The sequence below is a fragment of the Artibeus jamaicensis genome, unplaced genomic scaffold, assembly GCF_021234435.1.
Source record: "Artibeus jamaicensis isolate MK-2021 breed Jamaican fruit bat unplaced genomic scaffold, CSHL_Jam_final scaffold_1283, whole genome shotgun sequence".
NCBI lineage: Eukaryota > Metazoa > Chordata > Mammalia > Chiroptera > Phyllostomidae > Artibeus > Artibeus jamaicensis.
Genome location: NW_026522028.1, coordinates 15470169 through 15490949, shown reverse-complemented (window position 1 = coordinate 15490949; position 20781 = coordinate 15470169). Strand labels below are relative to the sequence as shown.

The 20781-nt window shown below is 40.8% G+C and overlaps 1 protein-coding gene across 4 annotated transcripts in view; it reads right to left on the bottom strand.

The window, feature by feature from the left end:
* Positions 1-20781, bottom strand: part of SH3KBP1 (SH3 domain containing kinase binding protein 1) — a 319293-nt gene that overhangs the window by 115954 nt on the left and 182558 nt on the right. For all 4 annotated transcript variants that reach the window (XM_037157523.2, XM_037157522.2, XM_053655820.1 and 1 more), the window contains one exon: positions 17276-17481. In XM_037157523.2, coding sequence (XP_037013418.2) covers positions 17276-17481 — 206 coding nt within the window. The remainder of the gene's footprint in view (positions 1-17275; positions 17482-20781) is intronic.

The window sequence follows — 20781 nt, the reverse complement described above, 5'->3', positions numbered from 1 at the left end:
TCACTTGAAAAAAAAACTAGAATCTAAATTATGAGAAAGTCTACTTTCTTGACTATACGCAAGGCATGAATGTGGAAGGGGTCCTGGGGTTTGAAGCAAAAGAAACTGAATTTAAAATTAGACATATAAGATATATAATGCACCCAGCTCTCCCAATGCAGTAACTACACAGTGCTAAGCACTATATCAAGAGGACAAATTAGAGTTACTCTAGGATCTGAAATCTTGACGCTGTGCATCAGTATTGCTCTTATTAGGAACTTTATTACTTGCCTAGAAAAGGTATCCAAGAAGTTTCAGAAAAGCTGCTTCTGGTGGAGAGAGAAAATGAAAAGCCAACTAAGCAGTCAAAATAAAAAAGAACAAACTGAGCAGATGCTACCGAAACAAATGGAGCAAAACATATTAAAATCGGTGGTGGGTGAAAATGCTTAGCAAGTGAAAGAAAAAAAAAGAAAATGAGGTAGTGACTCTACCTTTACCACTTCTAACTTCCTCATCTTAAATGAGCAAAACCAAAATACAACTTCTAAATGCCTAGAGACTCTAGATAGCTGCCATCAGTTTTCCAAACATCGCCTATCCCAGTCCCAACAGTGCAAGGATAAATTTAATTGTGGTGCTCCTCCTGAGTCACAGGCCATCCATGAAAGGGCTTCACAGTGGCCTTTTGATGAAGAAGTGGCCTTCAAGGCAACTTCAGATTACTCCTGAATTTGTGAATTGTTCATTTTATAGCCCATGTGTAGAGAGAGAAATCTCTACTAGAGGTGTAAGTAGGGGCTATTGCTTATGCTTCCATTAGTTTCTAGATCATTTGTGGGTGTACATTTATTGGAGATCTGGTCTTCAACATTAAGAGCCTGAGTTGAGAATAAGGTTATCATCATCTTGCACCTTTGAAATGGCCTCCAATGCCATACAAAAGTACAAGGCAGGTTGCTGACTGACTGAACGACCCCTGTGATCTAAATTCTTTCAATGTAAGCAAAGACACACACATCACCACGCAAAGTAAGCCAGTTAGCTACTTTTAAATTAGCCACTAATTGTACAGCATTAAACTTAATCCATCCCAGGGAAACTCAGTTGTCTAGAACAGTGGTCTCCAACCTTTTTGGCCCCAGGGACTGGTTTCATAGAAGACAATTTTTCCAGGGACCAGGGCAGGGTTGGCAGACAGGAGGCAGAGCTCAGGCGGTAATGCGACTGAAGCTTTGCTTGCTAGCCTGCTGCTCATCTCCTGCAGTGCGACCCAGTTCCTAACAGGCCACGGACCTGTACTGGTCTGAGGCCCGGGAGTTGAGCACCTCTGGTCTACAATATCATTTTATAACCAGTGAGAGTATTGGAGAGAAAAAGGCAGGCTAGGTTCATAGACATCATCATATTAACGGCCACATAGAAAATTTTAAAGCCTTGAATTTCGGGAATCAAACTTCAGGATTATAAATATTAGGAATTATTAATATAAGAATAAAAGACAGCCACAATGAAATGCTTATAGCTATTTCAGTCCACTGCACTGAAGAGTATCAATTGAGTCCATTGATCTCAGCAAATAATGTGCAAAAGGAAGGACTTTCATTTCCTATCCCCAAAGAATTCTAGAGCACAAGGTGAGGAGAGAAAATCAATAATAAAACTGACTTTCCTCATTATGTAAGATGAACCAAGTACTATCACTTAGAATTAACGATGGCACAAAAGAGAAATTCATTGTTTCTCAAAAGAACTGGTTTGAATCCACTCTCCACAAGCCTTGGGTAGGGCTAAGTGAGAAGCTGCACCATTAAACCTCTGAAGCAAGTAAAACCTGAGCTCTCCACTCACCTTCTCTTCAGGGACTGGGGGGACAGGGTGACATGGACCTTCCTTTAAGCAATTTGCAATCTCTTGAGATTGTGTAACTGATCTGCTAGCTGATGAAGATCCTCAAACAAAATACCTTGTCCTCAACTCATCATTCTAAGATGGAGAAAAAGAATATCTTTTTTCTCTTAGTGATAGGCAACATGAACTCAGATTAACACCAATTGTAACCACAATGAGATACCACTTCACACCCATTAGGATGGCTATTATTAAAAAAAAAAAAAAAAGCAGCCCTGACCAGGTGGCTCAGTTGGTTGGAGCATCATTTTGTGAACCAAAAGGTTGCGACTTTGATCCCCAGTCACAGCACATACCTAGGCTACAGGTTCAATCCCCAGTTGGGACACATACAGGAGGCAAGCTACTGATGTTTCTCTTTCACGTCAATGTTTGCCTCTCCCTCTGTCCTGCTTCCACTTTCTCTAAGTATATCCTTGGGTGAGGATTAAAAAAAAAAACAAACAGAAAATGGCAAGCATTGCGAAGGATGTGGATAAGCTGGAATCCTTGTGCACTGTTGGTGGGGGGGGGGGGTAAAATGGTGTAGCCACTATGGGAAACAGTATGGAGGTGCCTCAAATAATTAAAAATAGAATTACCATATGATCCAGTAATTCCACTTCTGAGGATGTACTCAAAAGAACTGAAAGCAGAATTCAAACAGGTATCAGTATGTCAATGTTCATTGTAGCATTATTCACAGTAGCCCCAAAGCAGAAACAACCAAAATGTCTATCAACATAAGAGAGGAATGGATACATAAATTGTGATACGTACATTCAATGGATATTACTCAGGCTTAAATAGGAAGAAAATTCTGACACATACTACAATGAGGATGAACCTTGAAGACATTGTGCTAAGTGAAATAAGCTAAACACAAAGAACAAATATGTTAGGACTCTATTTATATGAGGTATCTAGAGTAGTGGAATTTGGAGAGACAGAAAAGAGAATGGTGGTTGTGAGGGCTTGGGGAATTGGTACTTAACAGATACAGATTTTCAGTTTGGGAAGAAAGTTTTGGAGATGAATGGTGATATGGTTGTACAACAATGTGAATGTATTTAATGCCACTGACTTGTATACTTAAAATGGATAAAATAGTATAATGTTATGTACACTCTACCACAATAAAAATATTGTACATTTCTATACTTTGGTTTCTCTTCAAATCTTTCACCTTTTAAAAAATATTGTACATTTCTGTAGGAGTACATAGGAAGGTTTTATGGGGATTTCCACTGGGAAGCTACATGTGTGGGAAATAGAAAGTCTTACTTTTGCTCTGCTGGAATTTTTTTTTTTTACCGTATAGTTGGGTTATTTTTAATAAAAACAAAAACAATCAGAAATAAGTCAGTCTTTTACCTGGAAATTCCCCTCTTAAAAATTTGGCCTAAGGAAATAATCAGGGAAGGTACCATATGCATATATAAGAATGTTTTCAATATTACAAATGTAGAAGCAACATAAATAGTTGGCAGATGGGAATTGTTTAAATAAATGGTGGTATAGCTCCACAATGGATGACCACGCAGGTATCTGACAGAAAGGGGGCCCATAATATGTTAAGTTTTAAAAACAGGTGACATTTCATATGACCTCATTATTGTATAAAGAGTGATGTGTTTACTACTTGCACCTCCTGGCTTGGATAAAAGCCTGGAAGAATACACATAAAATATGAATCACAGTTGTTTCTAAACAAAGGATTAAGATCAATTTTGATTTATTTATTCGTATTCTTTAACTTTGAGTTATTATTACAATAATTATTGCAAAGAGCTTTAATCAGAGAAGTAACAGCTATTTCTATTTCAAGAAACAAACAAGCCAAGGGTTCAGGGACCACTCAATATACCAGGAGTACTTCACAGGTCACAGAATCTTTAAGAGCCCCAGGGGCTACCTTTCCTGTCCTATCTCCAGGTGCGAGCTACAGGGAGCTACAGAGGTGCCTCAGAGAGAGCACAGTGTTATTGCTGAGCCTTTTCCATGTTTAACATCTTACAGTCATCAGGCGTTCACTCATTTCCCAAGGAGTTGCCATCTGAATTTTGAATATAAAATATTCAACACTGATTTCTACTTTTCAGAATTCAGAATGATGACATCCAGCAATAGTAACAATAATAATAATCACAGCAAATTGCAGATATCTTTCAATGGGAAAGTTCTCTCAAGCCTTGCGGATGAATATTTTTTTTTCATTTTAGCCAACTCTTCTGTACACTCAACATCCTTCTAGGCAAGCAACAGACGTCATTAAAAAAAAAAACTTTTCAAGAAATTCTACTCTTAAAATGTGTTAAAAGAAGGTGTTCCCTTATGCTATTTTCCTTTTTTTTTGTAATTAAAAAATATTATCATTTAAAACCAACAAAAACAAAATAAAGGGACATATTTCATGGATCTCATCAACTCCTTTAAATTTATTTTCAACAAGAGACAGGAATATGGAAGGCATATGACGCACTGTAAGCCTTACTTATCCTGTGGTTTATTTAGGGAATTTTATTTTGCGTTTGGAAAATGAGAGACTTCTGCTTTTAGGAAGACAAATATGAACAACTCACAGAGAGAAACGAGACCTCCTATTACTAGCAAACTTTTAGAAAATCAGATAATTTCATGTATTTTAACTCTGTACAGGAGCAAGTGAATATAAATGCTCAGTATTACAAAATTAGCAAAATATCTTTACCTCTGTGAACCACATTTCGACAGCACCCAGATGTCTCTACACACAGCTTGTCCATTCACAAGGAAAACTCCACATGTCCATGCCCCCCAAGAGTGAAATGCCCCGGAGTTGGCTCACTCTGCGGGGACATATTCTTCTCTCCTAAATTAACCTGAAGAGCAAGCTGGATTTGTTTACTGCACTAACATCTGTAATTATTCAACATCTCGGTGACATGGTGTAACAGTTACTGCTTGTGCAAACTGCCCATTTAAATCACTCTCGGCAGTGTGAGCACATGAAAACCCACAACACCGAGAAATTAGAAACATCTGTAAAAATTAATGGCTCAACTGACCAAAGGGGTGGGAGGATTAAAACAGCTAAATAGTTCCAGTACAAGATTTGACTTTAGAAAATAATCCTCCATGTTTAGGTTAGTTCTTAGCATATCCACAGCTCCCCATTTGTGAGGACTCCTAGCTGGCAGACACTTCATTTTAACCCACCAATGCAAAGCCATTACTAGTCTCATTAGAAAATAGCATAGGCATGGTACAAGGGTAAGGGGATTCATTACATCTTTAAAAGCAGAAAAAGAAATACCTCTTCTCCCATCATGCAGTCAGCCTCCTCTCTTCAGTTTGAAAAGGTCCCAAAACTATCCTGGAACCCTCCCACTTCCTTCCAACAGCCAAAGGCACGGAGTCTGAAGGACCCAGCCTAACCCTGAGTCATACTTGGGACCAAATGAGCAATGGGAAGAACAAAGCTCACATTTGTTTATGGTTCAGGAAGCCAGGGCCGGTTCATGGCTTGGGTGGCTTCGAGAGAAGTCCTCCTCCCTCGCCTGCATTACTGCAGCAATCTACACCGCCTGCTGGGACCCACAGGTGTGACCAGTCGCACACGGAACGGACTGAAGGAGTGTTTATTTGGCAGGATCCAGGCACCACTTCTGTTTAAAAATGTCAGAGGGAAAAGAAAAAGCCCACTATCTTTCAACAGATATGATTGGGAAGTGACAGGTATCTAGAATACGGTTTGTATATATGTCCATGGTGAAAATGTGTGTATTTTAAAGAAATAAAAGCAGTAGTACTACCAAAAAAAAATGAAGAAGGAAAAACAGCCCTGGCTTTATAGAAACACTTCCCCTAGGAAAAATACAGAAAGATTGTTGCTGGCCATGTCATCCGTAGTACCCTAACAAATTGCAATAAAATGTTTAAATAGCAATCATGTTTTTTTCTCCCCCAAATGAAATACTATTTTAAGCACCACTTCATTGAAGTTAAGCTCAGTGGTTAGGACATCAAAATTCTAGGGCCAGTGTGTCTGAGATCATAATTCAAGCTGGCCCACTTCCTTGCTGTGTGATACTGAGCAGTTTACCTCTGTTCACCTTGGTTTCCTTATCTACAAACATGGAGATAATAGCACCGACCTATATTATTGTCTGGAGTATTAAAAATGTAATATACGTACAGTGCTTATAAAAGTGTCAGGCACACAGGAAGCATCCTATTAGCCACTATTATAAATTCAGAATGACTAACGAATCAGGATATTGAGTCAATAGTATCCTCACCATAGCAGTTTTTAAACAGGGTCCAGCAGAAATAAAGCTTACTTGAATGTAGTTGGTAGGGCACGTGAATGTCTCGCATGAGATGTACAGTAACTTGAACATTTCACCTAAGATGTCATTTGGCATGCTTGAGTGTGATATTGTTATGTTACAGAGTTACATGCTTATGATTTTGTAATAAAAGAGTTTGTAATAAAAAAGGGGCATCATTTGTGCCGGTCCCTGTATATTTAGACTCTAATAACCTGCTTCAATTTAACAGTGGGTAATTTTTACATTTTAAAATTAAACTCATATTCAAACAATCTATTCCATATTTATTAACTGTCTGCAATGTGCCCAATTCTGTAGGGGGGCTTTGAATAAGATGCTGTCCCAGTCCTCACGAAAATTTGCAATCTGCTTGGGTAAGTAAGACATTGATCTGTTTATATGTCACCCAAGAAAACAACGTGGGAGATGTCACTGGCCTGTAAATGGCAAGTGTGACACAAGTGCTACAGAATTAACACTTGCAGTTTAGAGGACAGATAAGAAATCACCCTATGAAAAGCTATTTAGGATGAGAGCGAACAGATGAATTGCCTGTGCAGAAGAATTCCAAATAATTTATGTAGATACTCTCCCCAAAGGAGAATGTAACTCTCCACTTCCTAAGTGTGAGATGCCCACAGTGACTTCTTTTTAAAGAGTCGGATATAGAAAAGGGGAAAAAAACCTAACACCTTCAGAGCGGAGACACGGGATGGGCACTTCCTCAACCAGGTGACCAAAGTCAACATCAACGGGGAGAAGTCACATTGATGCCATGTACCCTTGACATGACATGATGAGAAAGGCACATCACCTCTGTAGTCTTTCTCCTCCGATCCCATCACTTCAGTGTAACCATCAGAAAAACGTCAGACAAATGCCAATTGAAGGACATTCTGCAAAACTCCTCAAAATTTCCAAGGTTACCAAGAACATGACAAGTCTGAGAAACTGTCACAGCAAGAAGAGCCTAAGGAGACAAGGCGACTCAATGCCAGGTAGGATCCGGGGTGGGATCCTGAAACGGAAAAAGGACATTAGGTAAAAATGAAGAAAATCTGAGTAAAGGGTGGACTTTAGGTAATAATCGTGTATTAGTACTGACTGGTTCATTAACTGTGACAATGGAGCATATTAACAACAGAGGATGCAGACTCCTCTGTTAACGGATGTGGATGTTAACGAGGAAACTGGCTGTGGGGTATGTGGAAACTGTCCATAGTATCTTCACAACTTACCTACAAATCTAAAATTATTCTAAAATAAAAACCTTACTTAAAACCTAATTAGGAAGATAAGCTTGTTGAATGTATATGCATACATAAATAAACATACATGTGTGATTTGTTGACATACATGACATGGTCTTAAGTATATGAATGTAAAATGTATTTAGCAATGCCTTCCTAACTAGTTTTCTTTTTATTATCTTTATATCCTTCGCCTATCTATTTAACAACAGGAGTTGAACGCTGACTCCTAGCGTTTTGCTTTCTATAATAAACAAAAGAGTTTTCTTTGAAAGGAAACTTGGCTCTTCTGTGAGTTCTGCTGCCAAACCAGGCTACGGCGGCTCAACTCAAAGACTGTGCATGAGGTGGGCCCATCTGCCCCTTTCCAAGAGCTACTAGAAGTTCCTGGTGCCTGGCCAATTAGTCATCAACCACAAAGCCCCATGGCTGGCAACTCTCCCAGTTACTTCCTCTCCCGTCTCCACTCCATACTGCCAGGCGCCTCCCCAGTTATCTCTCCGAAGTGCCAATCCGATCACACCACTGCCTGATAGAACTTCTCCACCAACTTGCCAGCCCACCCAGAAGTGGAGCTTGTGAGTAAGCTGGCTGCATCTTGGAGGAGGGTCCACCTCCCCTCTAATTCCCCACCTCTACCACTATCACATCCTGTATACTCCAGCCAAACCCAGACCTCTTCCATAACCATGCTCCCTCTTTGTCCATGCACACGCGGCAAGTACCATGAATCCCCATTTACCTTTTTCATGTGTTGCTCACATACTACTTTCCTTGAAAAAATCTCTCCAACATCCCATCCTTTCCTTCTAGACCTCCAGGAAAGTGAGTAGCCCTTTCTTCTTTATCCTCTTTGATGCTCTGGACATACCTTTGCTAGCCCTTTCCCACTGTATCATAAAGACTTTATACAGACATACTTGTCTCTCACATAGGGAAAACTCAAAGCACTGAGAGGCCTGTACGTGACAGCTGATCCAAAGTCTGGTGTGGCAGAGGAGGTATTAACTCCATTCCAATGAACTAATCCAGACACCCCCACCCAAATAAATCACCTGCCAGGTGAAAAATCTGTGCACATTATGCTAATACTACAGCATCTAGACATGCCACCTAACCAATCCCTTCAAAAATGGATTGCCACTCCTTAGCTCATTTATCTAAGAAATTCCAGAGCTGCCACTGCTGATCCATAAAAGGCATTCAATAAAGCTTCAGTAACTGAATAAATGAGCCAATTAATGAACAAATGGAATAGTGAATCTGTTGCCAGACCACAAGCAGATCCCAAATAGAATGAGTCTTCCTTTATAATTTTGATTGGACTGGGACAAAATGTTATATTCATGGATCCGGTCCACAAATATTTATTGAGGGCTGACTATAATTTAACAATGATTTTCAAGGAATTGTAAATACAATGGTGACTAACACAGACAAGGTCCAAAACCACAGCACTTACTTCCTAATGGCTATTTAAGACTGGGAGATGTCACCCTGGCTGGTGTGGTTCAGTTGGTTGGAGCATCATCCCATAAACAGAAAGGTTGTGGGATCGATTCCTCGCCAGGGCACATGCCTGATTTCTGTGTTCAGTCCCTGGTTGAGATGTGTGCAAGAAGCAGCCGATTGATGTTTCTCCCTCACAGTGATGTTTCGCTCCCCCCCTCCTTCTCCTTCCCCCTCTAAAATCAAGAATCATGTTCTCAGGTGAGTATAAAAAAAATAAAAAGGCTTGGAGATGTCAAACTAACAGCAACCACAAATACAGCAAAATTCAATCCTACATCTTTGAGTTGGAAATTTTCCATAATAAAAAGTTACATAAATTATCCTGAAAACTACAGTGCTGTTTATAGACATTCCTTCTGTTCTAATAACCAGAAGGGCAACAATAATAACTATAAATGTTAACCAAGTGATTATTATATGCCAGGCACTTTTCTACTCATTTTGCATGTTACTTAACCCTCATAACAACCATACGGAGTAGGTCTTCTTGGTATTCCAATTTTACAGATGAGGACTCTAAAGTGCTGGGTGCTAAAGTAATTTGTCTCAGGAAGAATCAGAGCTGGGGTTTGAATCCAGGTAGTTTGGCCTGCATGCTTAATAACTACTGCGCTCCTAAAAGCACAATTTTAGAGGCCTTCTGGAGATGTGATTCTTGGTGATCTGGCTGCAATTAAACATTTCTTACGAAATACACTACGCCAAATGCTTTAAAAAGTATATGTCAGCATATACAAAGTCTCCTTGTTCTTTTCCCCACCAACACTCCTCTCCTTACTTTTCCTAAATAAAGAAACCTAACAAGAGACGTCACATAATTTTATCTTTCAACCAAAATGAGGGACGTCCAATACTTTAGGTCTCAAATAATCACAAGGTTTTGATCCAGTTGTGTTTCATTAGTTAAAGAATATATCATTAGCTCCTGGACATTTCCCAGAGCTTATTTCTAATTTTCAAAGGATTAGCTACACAGATCTCTCATTTTTAAGGCACTAAAACTGTCACTGTAGATGCTTACATGTTTTAATTTTACTTAAGCATGCAGCTTGACGAATTTTTACTAGGATGGATAAAAAGACTGCGTGGGATATATATGAAATTATTAAAATTTCTCTTACTGTAATTTGGCTGATTAAAAACTGGTAGCTCATTTATATATAATTTTAATTCTAATTCTTTGTTACAAGTCAAAGCTACAATGTTGATATTATAAAGGCATTAATTTGAGTGACTGTGATTCTATAAAGGAGATTCAAGATGATTACAGTTGAAAAAGAGACTGTCACAAACACAGTGTCTAGATGTGGGATATAGTAGAAAAATGTAGAAAGAAACCAGAATCATCTCAAGAGAGACATCAGAAGTCACTGATAGAAATCAGCTAAAATAGGAAGATGGTGAGAAAGGAGCTTCTTAAAGGATTTCTTTCTAGGGAATCCAGTAAACAACCAACCCAGGAAAACATCTTTTTCAATCTAGCTATAGGAAGAATCCCAGCTCAAAACACTGCTTTTCCCAATAACTAAGAATGCTAGCACCCCCCGGTTATGCCCAGAGAGCCTTGCCATGGAACGAGCAGGCACTGAAAAGCCAGGATTATTCTATATAAAGACATGTCAGGTAAGGTCCTGAGACTTACCTGAGTATTTATAATTTACCCACACATGTGTAACACCTGCCACTCCTTTCCCGAAGTGTTCGGCCAGGAGTAGCATCTGAGTCACTTGTAAAAAGGGAAGGAGTTTAGAAAAAGAGTGGGGCCAGGCTGGACTAACGGGGAAGCAGTCTGGTAAGGAAACTCCCTTTGAGGTCCAAGGGTGGGAGATGGAAGGAACCAGCTGAATTTACACGAGCAATGTCCTATCTGGGTTGCCTTCTTCCAACCTGCTCTAGGCTGATGACTCCCAAACCTACATCTACACTTCCCTCCCAGTCACCAGACTTATTTATCCAACTGCCTGCTGGATATCTTCATTTGAAAGTCCCACAAGTACCTCAAAATCCAGCTAGTCTATGACTAAATCCATGACTTTACTCCCAAAATAACTTTCTTCCCCAGTGTTCTCTAATAAGGGAATTTTATATACCATCCAACCAGCTGCTTAAGAGAGTTACCCAAGGCAACAACTTCAAGTCCTTTCTCTACCTTACCCATCCACACTATCAAACTTCTTGATTCTTCTACCTTCAAAGTATTTCCCAAAACTACCTAGAACAACAGTTCAAAGCTGTTAAGAGAGAAAAATTCCATCTCTTATTTTGATGTTTCCTGCCATGTAAAAGGGAGTCCAACTGGGCACTGTCTAGACACTTTGGCTTTTGGACACAATTGGCCACTCCTGGAATTTTCTTTGCCCCTTATTTAGACTCTTCTGAGAGAGTGAAGTGACTTCTCTAATAGGTGAATTTATGAAAAATAAAATGGGTGTGCTCAACTCAGCTCTTCTTTTTCCTCCTCTTGGAAGTTGGCCTTGCCTGCTCTTCCCCAACAGGCAAGCCCTTCTGCCTCACATGGTTCTGCGCTAGTCCAGCATTGCTGAGTCTGTCTAATCCTAGGGATCAGGTGGCAGGCCCATTTGGCTCTCACTCTAAACTATATCCTCCAACTTCACCTTCATCAGTAACTTAAACATTGCAATATAAAATACATAGAGAAAGCTGCACAAATCATAAGTGTATAGCTTGAGGGATTTAAACAAAGTGAAACAAGACCTACATAAAATAGAGAAATATACTGTGCCCATGGATTGGAAACATGTTAATTCTCCCCCAAAAGTATTTACAGAGTTAGTGCAAACCAAATCAAAACTCCAGCGTTTGTTTTAGGGGGAGCAGGATTGACAAGCTGATTATAAAATTTATATGAAAAGACAAAGGACCATGAATAGCCAGGGAAATCCTGAAGAAGAGGAACAAAGATTGAGGACTTATACTGCCAGGTATCAAGACTGACTATAAAGCTACAGCACTAAGGTAGTATAGAATGGGTACAAGGACAAATAGACCAGCGGAACAGAGTCCAGAAATAAACCCATATATACACAGCCACTTAAATTATGACAAAGGTACAGTACAGAAAGGATAATCTTTTTGTTAAACAGTGCTGAGTCAACTGGATACCCATACTGCAAAAATGAGTACAAATAATCATTGATTCTCCATCTACTGATTCATCTTATTCATTAACTGATTTAGAATTCAGATTGGGAGGATTTATCAGGGGACCCACTCTAAGCTTCTGTTACCCTCTCTCCTGAGTCTTAGTTACCCTATCTTCTATAATCCACTCCTCCCACTGTAGCCTGGAATACATTCTCTAAACCATCTATCAGATCATGTCACTCTCACACTAAAAAACAAAAAAGCTTTCCATTGATAGCTCCCTATTTTCCTCAAGATTAAGTCTACACTTCACAGGTCTTATCAGGTGCTTCCTGATCTACGCCCTGCTTTTTTCTCCATTCTCACCTTCCCCCACTTCCTGCTGGGGCCTCAACACATACTCCATGCCATTTCTTTTTCCCTTTGAAGCATTTATACAAATTGCTCTTCCTATCTTGACAACTCTATGCTCCCTTCCTTGATGGATGTCTCCTGGACCCATGGGTGTCAGCCTAAACATCACTTCCTGTGGGCCTAAAAATATCACTCCCTATAGCTCTGAACATCACTTCCTGGAGGAAGTGGATACACGCCCACATGAACACACACTCTCCAGCCTCCCTAATGAGTCACTACTTCCTGCCATGCCCGAGGGCTCCTGCAGCACAGCACTGTGTTCTCAGACTGGTCACAGCCTTCCCTCCGCTGTATTCTTAGGGCTTGTTTACTTTTCTGTAGCTCTCTGAGGGGCAGCAACCTGGTCTTGTTCACTACTGTATACCCCGTGCCAAGTACATAGTGAGCACTTAAAAAACACTGATGAAATGAGTTACATTTACAATTTTGAAGTATTTTAAGGTATATAACTTCTTTCAAGTTCTATGAGTTAGGATAGGTACAAAGAGTATTTCCATTTTACAGATGGCTGAATTGAGGCGAAGTGACCCTGTCAAAGTCAATCAGCTAGGACAATTGTAGCATGCCCTTCTAATCTTATGACATGTAACTGGATTCATGTTTAGGCACACTATTTTTCCACTATTTTGATATAACACATACTTATCTTTGGGGCTTAGTGAGCTTAAATGGTACATTTCCCCCCAAGGTTCTCTTTTTCTTTAACCTTTTTTTCAAGGGAAATTTCCAACATATACAAAAGTAGACTGTGATGAACCCCCATGTATGCACCACCCTGTTGCAACAATTAGCTCGTGACCAATCTTGTTTACTCTGTGCCCCACCCTTCCACCTTCCAAATTACTGGAAGCAAAATCTCACACACTAAATCATTTCATGTGTAAATATTTCAGTTAAATAGTGCATGAAACAAATCATTCACAGGTGTATCCAACTGGTAGCATTAAAAAGACTCATAATTGGGGTTCTTCCTTATCAATAGGAGAAGCTAGAATACTCATCATTTCCTTATTGTTGGGGGGCGGGGAGTGTTATGAAATATCTCCTGGAATAGAATCATTAGCATTCCACCACTCTGAGTGAGGTAACTGGGATTAAAACATAGGTAAAATCAGCACAAAATTAACTCAGAAAAATGTATCTCAAAATCTCACAAACTTGAATAGAAAGTATACTATATTGCTTGCAGCTGTTAGCAATGATCAGATTCCTTTTTTCCTTCATCCAAACTATCACAGCAGCCATGTCAGAAGGCCAATTGCCCCAGCCTGAGAGGGGGACCTGCTTGGGTCGTGAATAAACGCTGTCACGTGACATCCAATTGGCGCCTCTACAAAATCAACAGCGAGCTCAATTCTGAAAGGAAGCTTCCTTCCCTAAACATGAATCTTGGTCACAAAACCATCTCAAAAGTGACGAGAACCAGGCTGCACACTAGTAAAACATGATCACACTCATCGGCTTTCATGCCAGGTTGTACAATAACATAATGAGTCCATAAATCTATACAGCTATCCATGGCGCCAACAACGGGGTGGACAGAGTTTTGAATCCTCTTAGACACTGTAAAGATTTTCCACAGCCAGTGAAGCAGGCTGGGAAGTTTATGTTTTCCCCAGAGGCTTCACAATGAGAAGCAGGTTAAGGTTGATGGCCAGCACATGGTTTCATTCTGCAAACATTTCATGAATCACATGCACATGTACATATATATATGTATATATATTACTCTGATGAAGTTAACATTGTATGTCACCAAGACCAAGGCAATAAATCTGTCTGTTCCACAAAGATGCAGTGAACTATATAACCGCTACATTTTCAACTATGTAACTGTTATATTATCCCACCCACACCCCTCATTTTACAGATGCCTGTAACCTCTAAAGTGCTATGTTCATACAGTTTTCATAGTATTCATTCAACGAATATTTACTGAATACCTACTATGTGCCACTCACTGTTCCAAGCACATAGCATACATCAGTGAACAAATAATAGAAAATAAATATTATTTTAGAAGGGGGTAAATGCTACAAAACAGTGCAGTGCAAGTAAGGAGGATGGGCTAAGGGGACAGGTTTCAGAATGAGTGGGTTGGACAGGCCTTGTTGAAAAGGTGAGGTCTGAGCCAAGCCTCCTGTGAAGAGAGGCAGGACACTGGGTGAGCAGGTGGAAGCCAAGTGTCCACGAAGATACTCTGTGGCAAAGGTCCCCAAGTGGGAGAATATATGGCAAGTCTGAGGAAGAGCAAGGGGACTGGGATAAACCAAGTGAGAAGAAGGGCAGCGAAGGAGGAAGTATGAGTGCTCACGGGGGTCAGGTCACCTCAGTTCCTGGGCCCTGTGGGGGACTTTCACTGTGGTTCTCTGGAGAGTGTTTGCAGGGGAGAGCAGAGGAGTGGCACGGTCCTAGCTTCACAGTTGAGAATAGACTGTAGAGGGCAGGGAAGGAACAGCAGGCCCTACTACAAGGCACTACAGTGATGGCAAGAGAGCAGGGGGCAGTGGAGGTGAGAAGCCATGGTGAATGCTAGGCCTGCTTAGGAGGCAGAGTTGATGGGGTTTGCTGATGGATGAGCAATGGGATGTGAGAAAAAGACAGGAGTGAGTAACAACCCAGGGCTTTTCTTCTGAGCAACGGGTCAGGAAATGGCCCTGTGTTTAACTGAGATGGGGAAGACTGTGGGCAGAGTACTTTGAGGGGGATTATGACAAGGTCAGGTTTGGACAAGATGGTAAGAATTTACAATCTTCAGGTGGAGGTGTTCAAGTTGGCAGTTGGGCATGTGGCTCCAGAGTTCAGAGGAGAAGTGCGCTGATGTACAAAACAAACTTGGGAGTCTCATGTTTGATGCTGATATTGCTGTTCCTAATAACCCCAATTTATTATTAATGGTTAAGCAAATATAAACAGCAATAATAAAAGTCAAACACACAATGTCCCACACAGAGAAGACTAAGACCAAGAATCAAAAAAATAAACAGAAGAGATGTGCTGAGTCAATGGTCAGGGTCATTTCAACTACTAGAATCAAATGAAGAAAAACTGCGTACATCATTCCTCCCGAGATGGGGCCTTGTTCTTCTGTAAATATTTACAGGAATCTGAAAGTGACCATGTGGAACAGAAATGAGCTCACGCGCTAGATGCTACTAACTACATCAGTTGCATGTCTGGAGAAACATCATATATTGATTACTCAAAGAAACAATACTGGCTCAGAGACGCTTCAACAAAAGAAGAGAGTCTTTACTGTCTAAACATGTGCCCTTTCTACCTTCACAGGGTTTTACATGAACATCTACTAATGGTATTAAGTGTCCAAAAGTTTCTTTTTCAGATTCTGTTCCTAATGCCTGAGCACAGGCGGTAGAGGGAAGGGAGGTGGATGGAAGTTCTACAGCTGCGCAAAATGATGCAACTTTAAAAAAATTCATCTCCTTGAAAAATCAAAAGCACTTAACAGCTACCAATAAACCTGCATGAGAGATCCTGCCAATGCCATATTCCCCGAAGCCTGCTGGCACAAACGACAGAGCAAAAATTTCAGCACTAAATCAAATTAACAAATGTTCCTTAAGCACGGCACAAGTGTAGTTTGTTACAATCTGGAAAATTCCATGGTATTTATCAAATCCTAAGCAAAGCTATGATGCTTAGAAGTGTACCACAGTAGACGTCATTAACAGCCACAAGTGCGATGGCTCTGGGTGTGTTGCTGTGGCAACCGCATACTCAGCAGCAACACGCTGTCTGCTTCTTGCCAACCCAGAACCACAGGCAGAAGAAAAAAGTGAGCTTCCTGATGGTAACGACCCAGGGAGTCACAGCAAGGCCATTGCCATCACTCACGAACACGGGAGACTTCTTTTTGGCAGTCTGAAATCATTCCCACCTAACTCCTAGGGAAAAAAAAATGCACAACCCCTTTCCTCTACTGCAGAAGCAGGCAACACCCCCAAGCACAAAGCATGAGAGAATTGTACAAGGACAGGAGAGAGATGAGGGGCAAGGAGGTGCTTGAAAAGTATCAAGGTCATCTGTTTAGTTGCGTCCAGGCATGAGGGGCTTTTCTCGGAAGAAAATGGAGAAGTGCCGGTCCATCTGCAAAGTCAAACTGGGAAACATTCCAGAGTGAGGAAATCAGTATGAAAAGCAGGAGCAAGTGGAGTAAGTCGGTCAGAGAAAGACAAGTACCATATGAATTCACTTACATGTGGAATCTAATGAGCAAAATAAATAAACAAACAAAACAGAAACAGACTTACAGACACAGAGAACAGACTGGGCTGCCAGAAGGGGAAAGGCATCGGGGCACTGGGTGAAAAAAGTGAAGGGATTGAGAGGTACAGATCGGTAGTTACGGAAGAGTCACAAGGATGTAAAGTACAGCACAGCAAATAGTTAATATTGTAATAATATTTTAATAACTATGTACGGTGCCAGATGAGTACTGAAATATCAGGGGGACCACTCTGTAAAGTATACAATTGTCTAACCACTATGCTGTGCATTTGAAACCAATACAAAATTATATTGAATGTAAACTGTCATTGAAAAGTCAAATTTGAATTTAAAAAAAAGAAAGAAAAGCAGCAGCAAATGAGCCTGGGCCTCTGGAGGAAAGCCGTTCGCACACAGGGGAACTAGGTGTAAAGGGCAGTGGGCCGACAGCTAGCACGTGAGAACACCGAAATCCCAAAGGAGGAGCAGGGAGTCTGAGACACCAAGTCCTGTGCAATGTACTTCTGGACACTCCGCATTATGTTGCAATGAAAAAGAAAAAGAAACTGTTGCACATACCTTTTCCATGGGCAGAAAGTCATTTTCTACCTCGGTCGACCTTGGTCTTAGTTTTATTGCCTTGTCTTTGAAAATATCTCCAAAGCCCACTCCCTTCACTTTCTTCGGCTGGATTGCTGCAGTTGCAACTGTCCCGTTGGCGCCTTCGGATTTGGTACTGCTTGAGTCACCCCCATCACTCTCAGAGCCTGTGGTTTCCCTTAAACCTGTGAAGAGGGGGGGATGAGAGAGAAATAGCTCAAAAATCAGTCAAAGCCATGAAGCACCTCACAGCCAGCCAGGAACCACCTCTAAAAGTGTTACTGGGCGTAGGATAACTTGCACTGGGGTTTTTCATTTAAGTGTGTCATGTTGTGTTTGGGCATCTTTATGTTTTGTTTGCTCACTTTCCCCTCACCCTTTAATTTTATGAAGTGAATCAAAGCTATAGAAAATCTAATTTCAAAGCAGATCTCTTTGTAAATGTGACATTTTACCTGTCCTCAGCCGGAGTCTGGTTCTCATCCAAATCTGTTTTGCCACCGTCTGTGCAATAACAACGCCCTCCTCACCTCCCTGCGCAGTCAGAACCTCATACTGTACCCCTAGTCTCTGTGACTCATGTCAATTAGCAATTAGCAATGGAAGTAACATTTCCTAAAGGGAAACTGTGAGGCTAAAAGCCATTTAAACAAATTAGCAATTTAAAAAACCACACAAAACCATGACTGCCAAAGAATTAAATCTCTTTGGATGGCTTCACAAGGAATAAATGCATGCAGACATGTTTCTCTAGGAAAGCATTAAACCAGACTTGACATTGAGACTGGCAAGATGATTGTACTGTTAAAGAGGGAAGGAAGCTGCCCTCCCGAAGGCCAGAATCCCCCAAGCTCTTCTTCCCTCCTTTAACACCATCCTTACTCCAACGGAACTTGTCTCCAAAGAACACTGGGGATATTACAGCCTTCCTCTGACTTCTTGTGGCATGTGTTGGAAGTCACAAAACAGTAATTATCAGCAAGACAACATGGACACTTACCTCCCCAGATTCTTTTTCCCCCAAGCTCTGCCCACAATCATGTTCCTAAAAGGAAGAGCCTATTTGTTTCTAGTTAATTTCTAGGTGTATGTTCTTTCTTTGATGGTTAGTACATCAGTGATGCTATCAAATGGCAGGATTCAACAGATATTTTATGGAATACTAAACTGTGCCATTAAACTTGTCTGTAAAATGTTACAGATGAGTAGGGCAGCTTCTGAACATTTACTGTGTTTCTCCTGATGACAAACCACACCCTTGGGGGTGAAAGTACACCATCAAATGTTGTTCTCTATTAGCCAATCATGTGTTATCTTCCTATAGGTAAGGTAGCCTCCTAGTATGTAAGAATGAAACACCATGTAATTGCTCACATAAAATGTCATAGAATGTTCAAGTCATACAAATAAAGAAGTCTCCGTGCAGGAAGAAACTGTTAAATAAAAACAGACAATATACAGAAAGGCCATTCTAAATTGCTAACAAGTTTCAAAATCAAATCCTTAAAACAATGGCTATGCTTATTGTTGCCACTGTTTTCAATAAAATGGTATTCATAAGCCAAAAAGGAGGAGAGAAGAGGAATATCCCTGGTGTACATTTTAATTAACTCAAGAACAGCATTCGTGAAGAACAGAGGGCAGAACAATGAGGCACAGCCCACAACAAGGGGTCGGCTGCAATTTACAGGGCTGGATTTGAGCGTGCAAACATGGACAACCCCCCTGGATTAGCTATTCATTTATTCATTTGTTCATTGTTTTTAGAGCTATCCCTGCTGGAGATATAATTTTTGAGTCCAAATATTATGTCATTTCCCCTGTAACATGTTCTCATTCTGCTGTATGGATTCTTCCTTTGTGATAAATGGCTTATATATTCTTTTCTGGTTTGGAAAGAACCATTTGAGGGTAGAATAAGCAAATGTTAGTGAAATGAAACCATCAGCACCCCCCTCCTGACCACCACCACCACCACCACCAGAAGGCAGCTGGGCAAATGGATTACGGTGAGGCTGTTTTAGTTCTCAAAAAGAAAAATGTGAAGGTTCTTCTATCATTTCTCATTAGCTAGAACTATGATATTTTCAACCGTGGCCATCGCGATTTCACCGAGCTTCTGATTTCAGGGATATGCTGCCTTTCAGGCTCATCTTAGCAACTTTTTATTAACCAGTGTGAGAAATAATCTTTACATTACACAGGGAGGGGCTACACAGTCATTCAACCACACAAGCATGAACTAGGAAGGAGACACACAGCAGATGTTTCTTCCGGAAATTCTGGCAGCCTCCTTCTACCAATTTTGACTATGTAAATTAAATATCTGGGTTGGTGAAATAACTCAGAATCTACTTCCTTCCCTTTGGAGGGAAAGAAATGTAACTTCTCATTTTAATGTCTGTTTGGTACAGCATCTTTTAGCTACTGGTGCTCATCACAGACACTATGCCATAAAATATCCCTGGGTCATACTCAGAACAGTAAGTGACACTCTCAGGCAGTACAGCCCAAAGTGTTGTGTGCATACTGGGGCCAGTTTGTAAAAGGCTTGTTACTGTTACACAGTGAGCTAAATGCAGAAAGTGTGTGTGTTTGGAAACACTTATAGCAGTGTGCACTGCTCTGACTTCCAGACGTGGCCAGTGGGACTCATCTAGGCAAACAGGGCATAGATCCATCTCGGCCTATCCAATGCCTCTGGCGAAGTCCAGGAGGAACGCTACATGCATAGTGAAGTAATGCACAACAGAACCATGTATCTGTGTGCCTGGAAACAGAAGTAAAAATACACTTCTCCACAGACGGTGTGAGAAGCACAGTTGTGGTGTTCACATCTGAACCCTCTCTTTCATCACTTCTGTAGACGTGTGCATGGATGCACACGTGTCGGTGCTCACTAGGGTGGGAGTTTCTCCTCCAAGGTGAAAGAGAGCAATGCCTCCTCACATTTGTTTTGGCCAGACATGTAACTGTCCACTTTTGTGTAATTTTCCTTAATATTCCAGCACTGATCAATTCAGACCCATGGGCTATATTTGTTTGTTTTCAATTCACAGGTACAGAGTGCTTACTCTGTGGCAGGAGCTGTGCTAACAGCCTCACAGGAGTCATTCGTTAATTACATTCATCTCCTTTCTCTCCACTTTTGGCAGCTTTGTTTCACAACACAAAAGGCTACATGCTGGTTGAGCCAAAAGAAGTCTGCCGTGTGGTGATTGGCTGAATGAGCAAAGCAAAACACCATTTCTGGCATGGACTTAGACGTCAAATTTTTATTTCTTGGAACCACACAATGAAGAAATGGTTTATTAGCTTCCAATGACCCACTCAGAAAAAGCAATAACCATAAGAGGTAGACGTGTCCATGAGAAGCCATCTCGCACCATCCCCGAGGCCCAGAGCTACCACCACAAATACATATGCCATGGCAAATGCTACCAATCCCCTCTCTGCACGCATGGTTCATGCACGCACAATACACA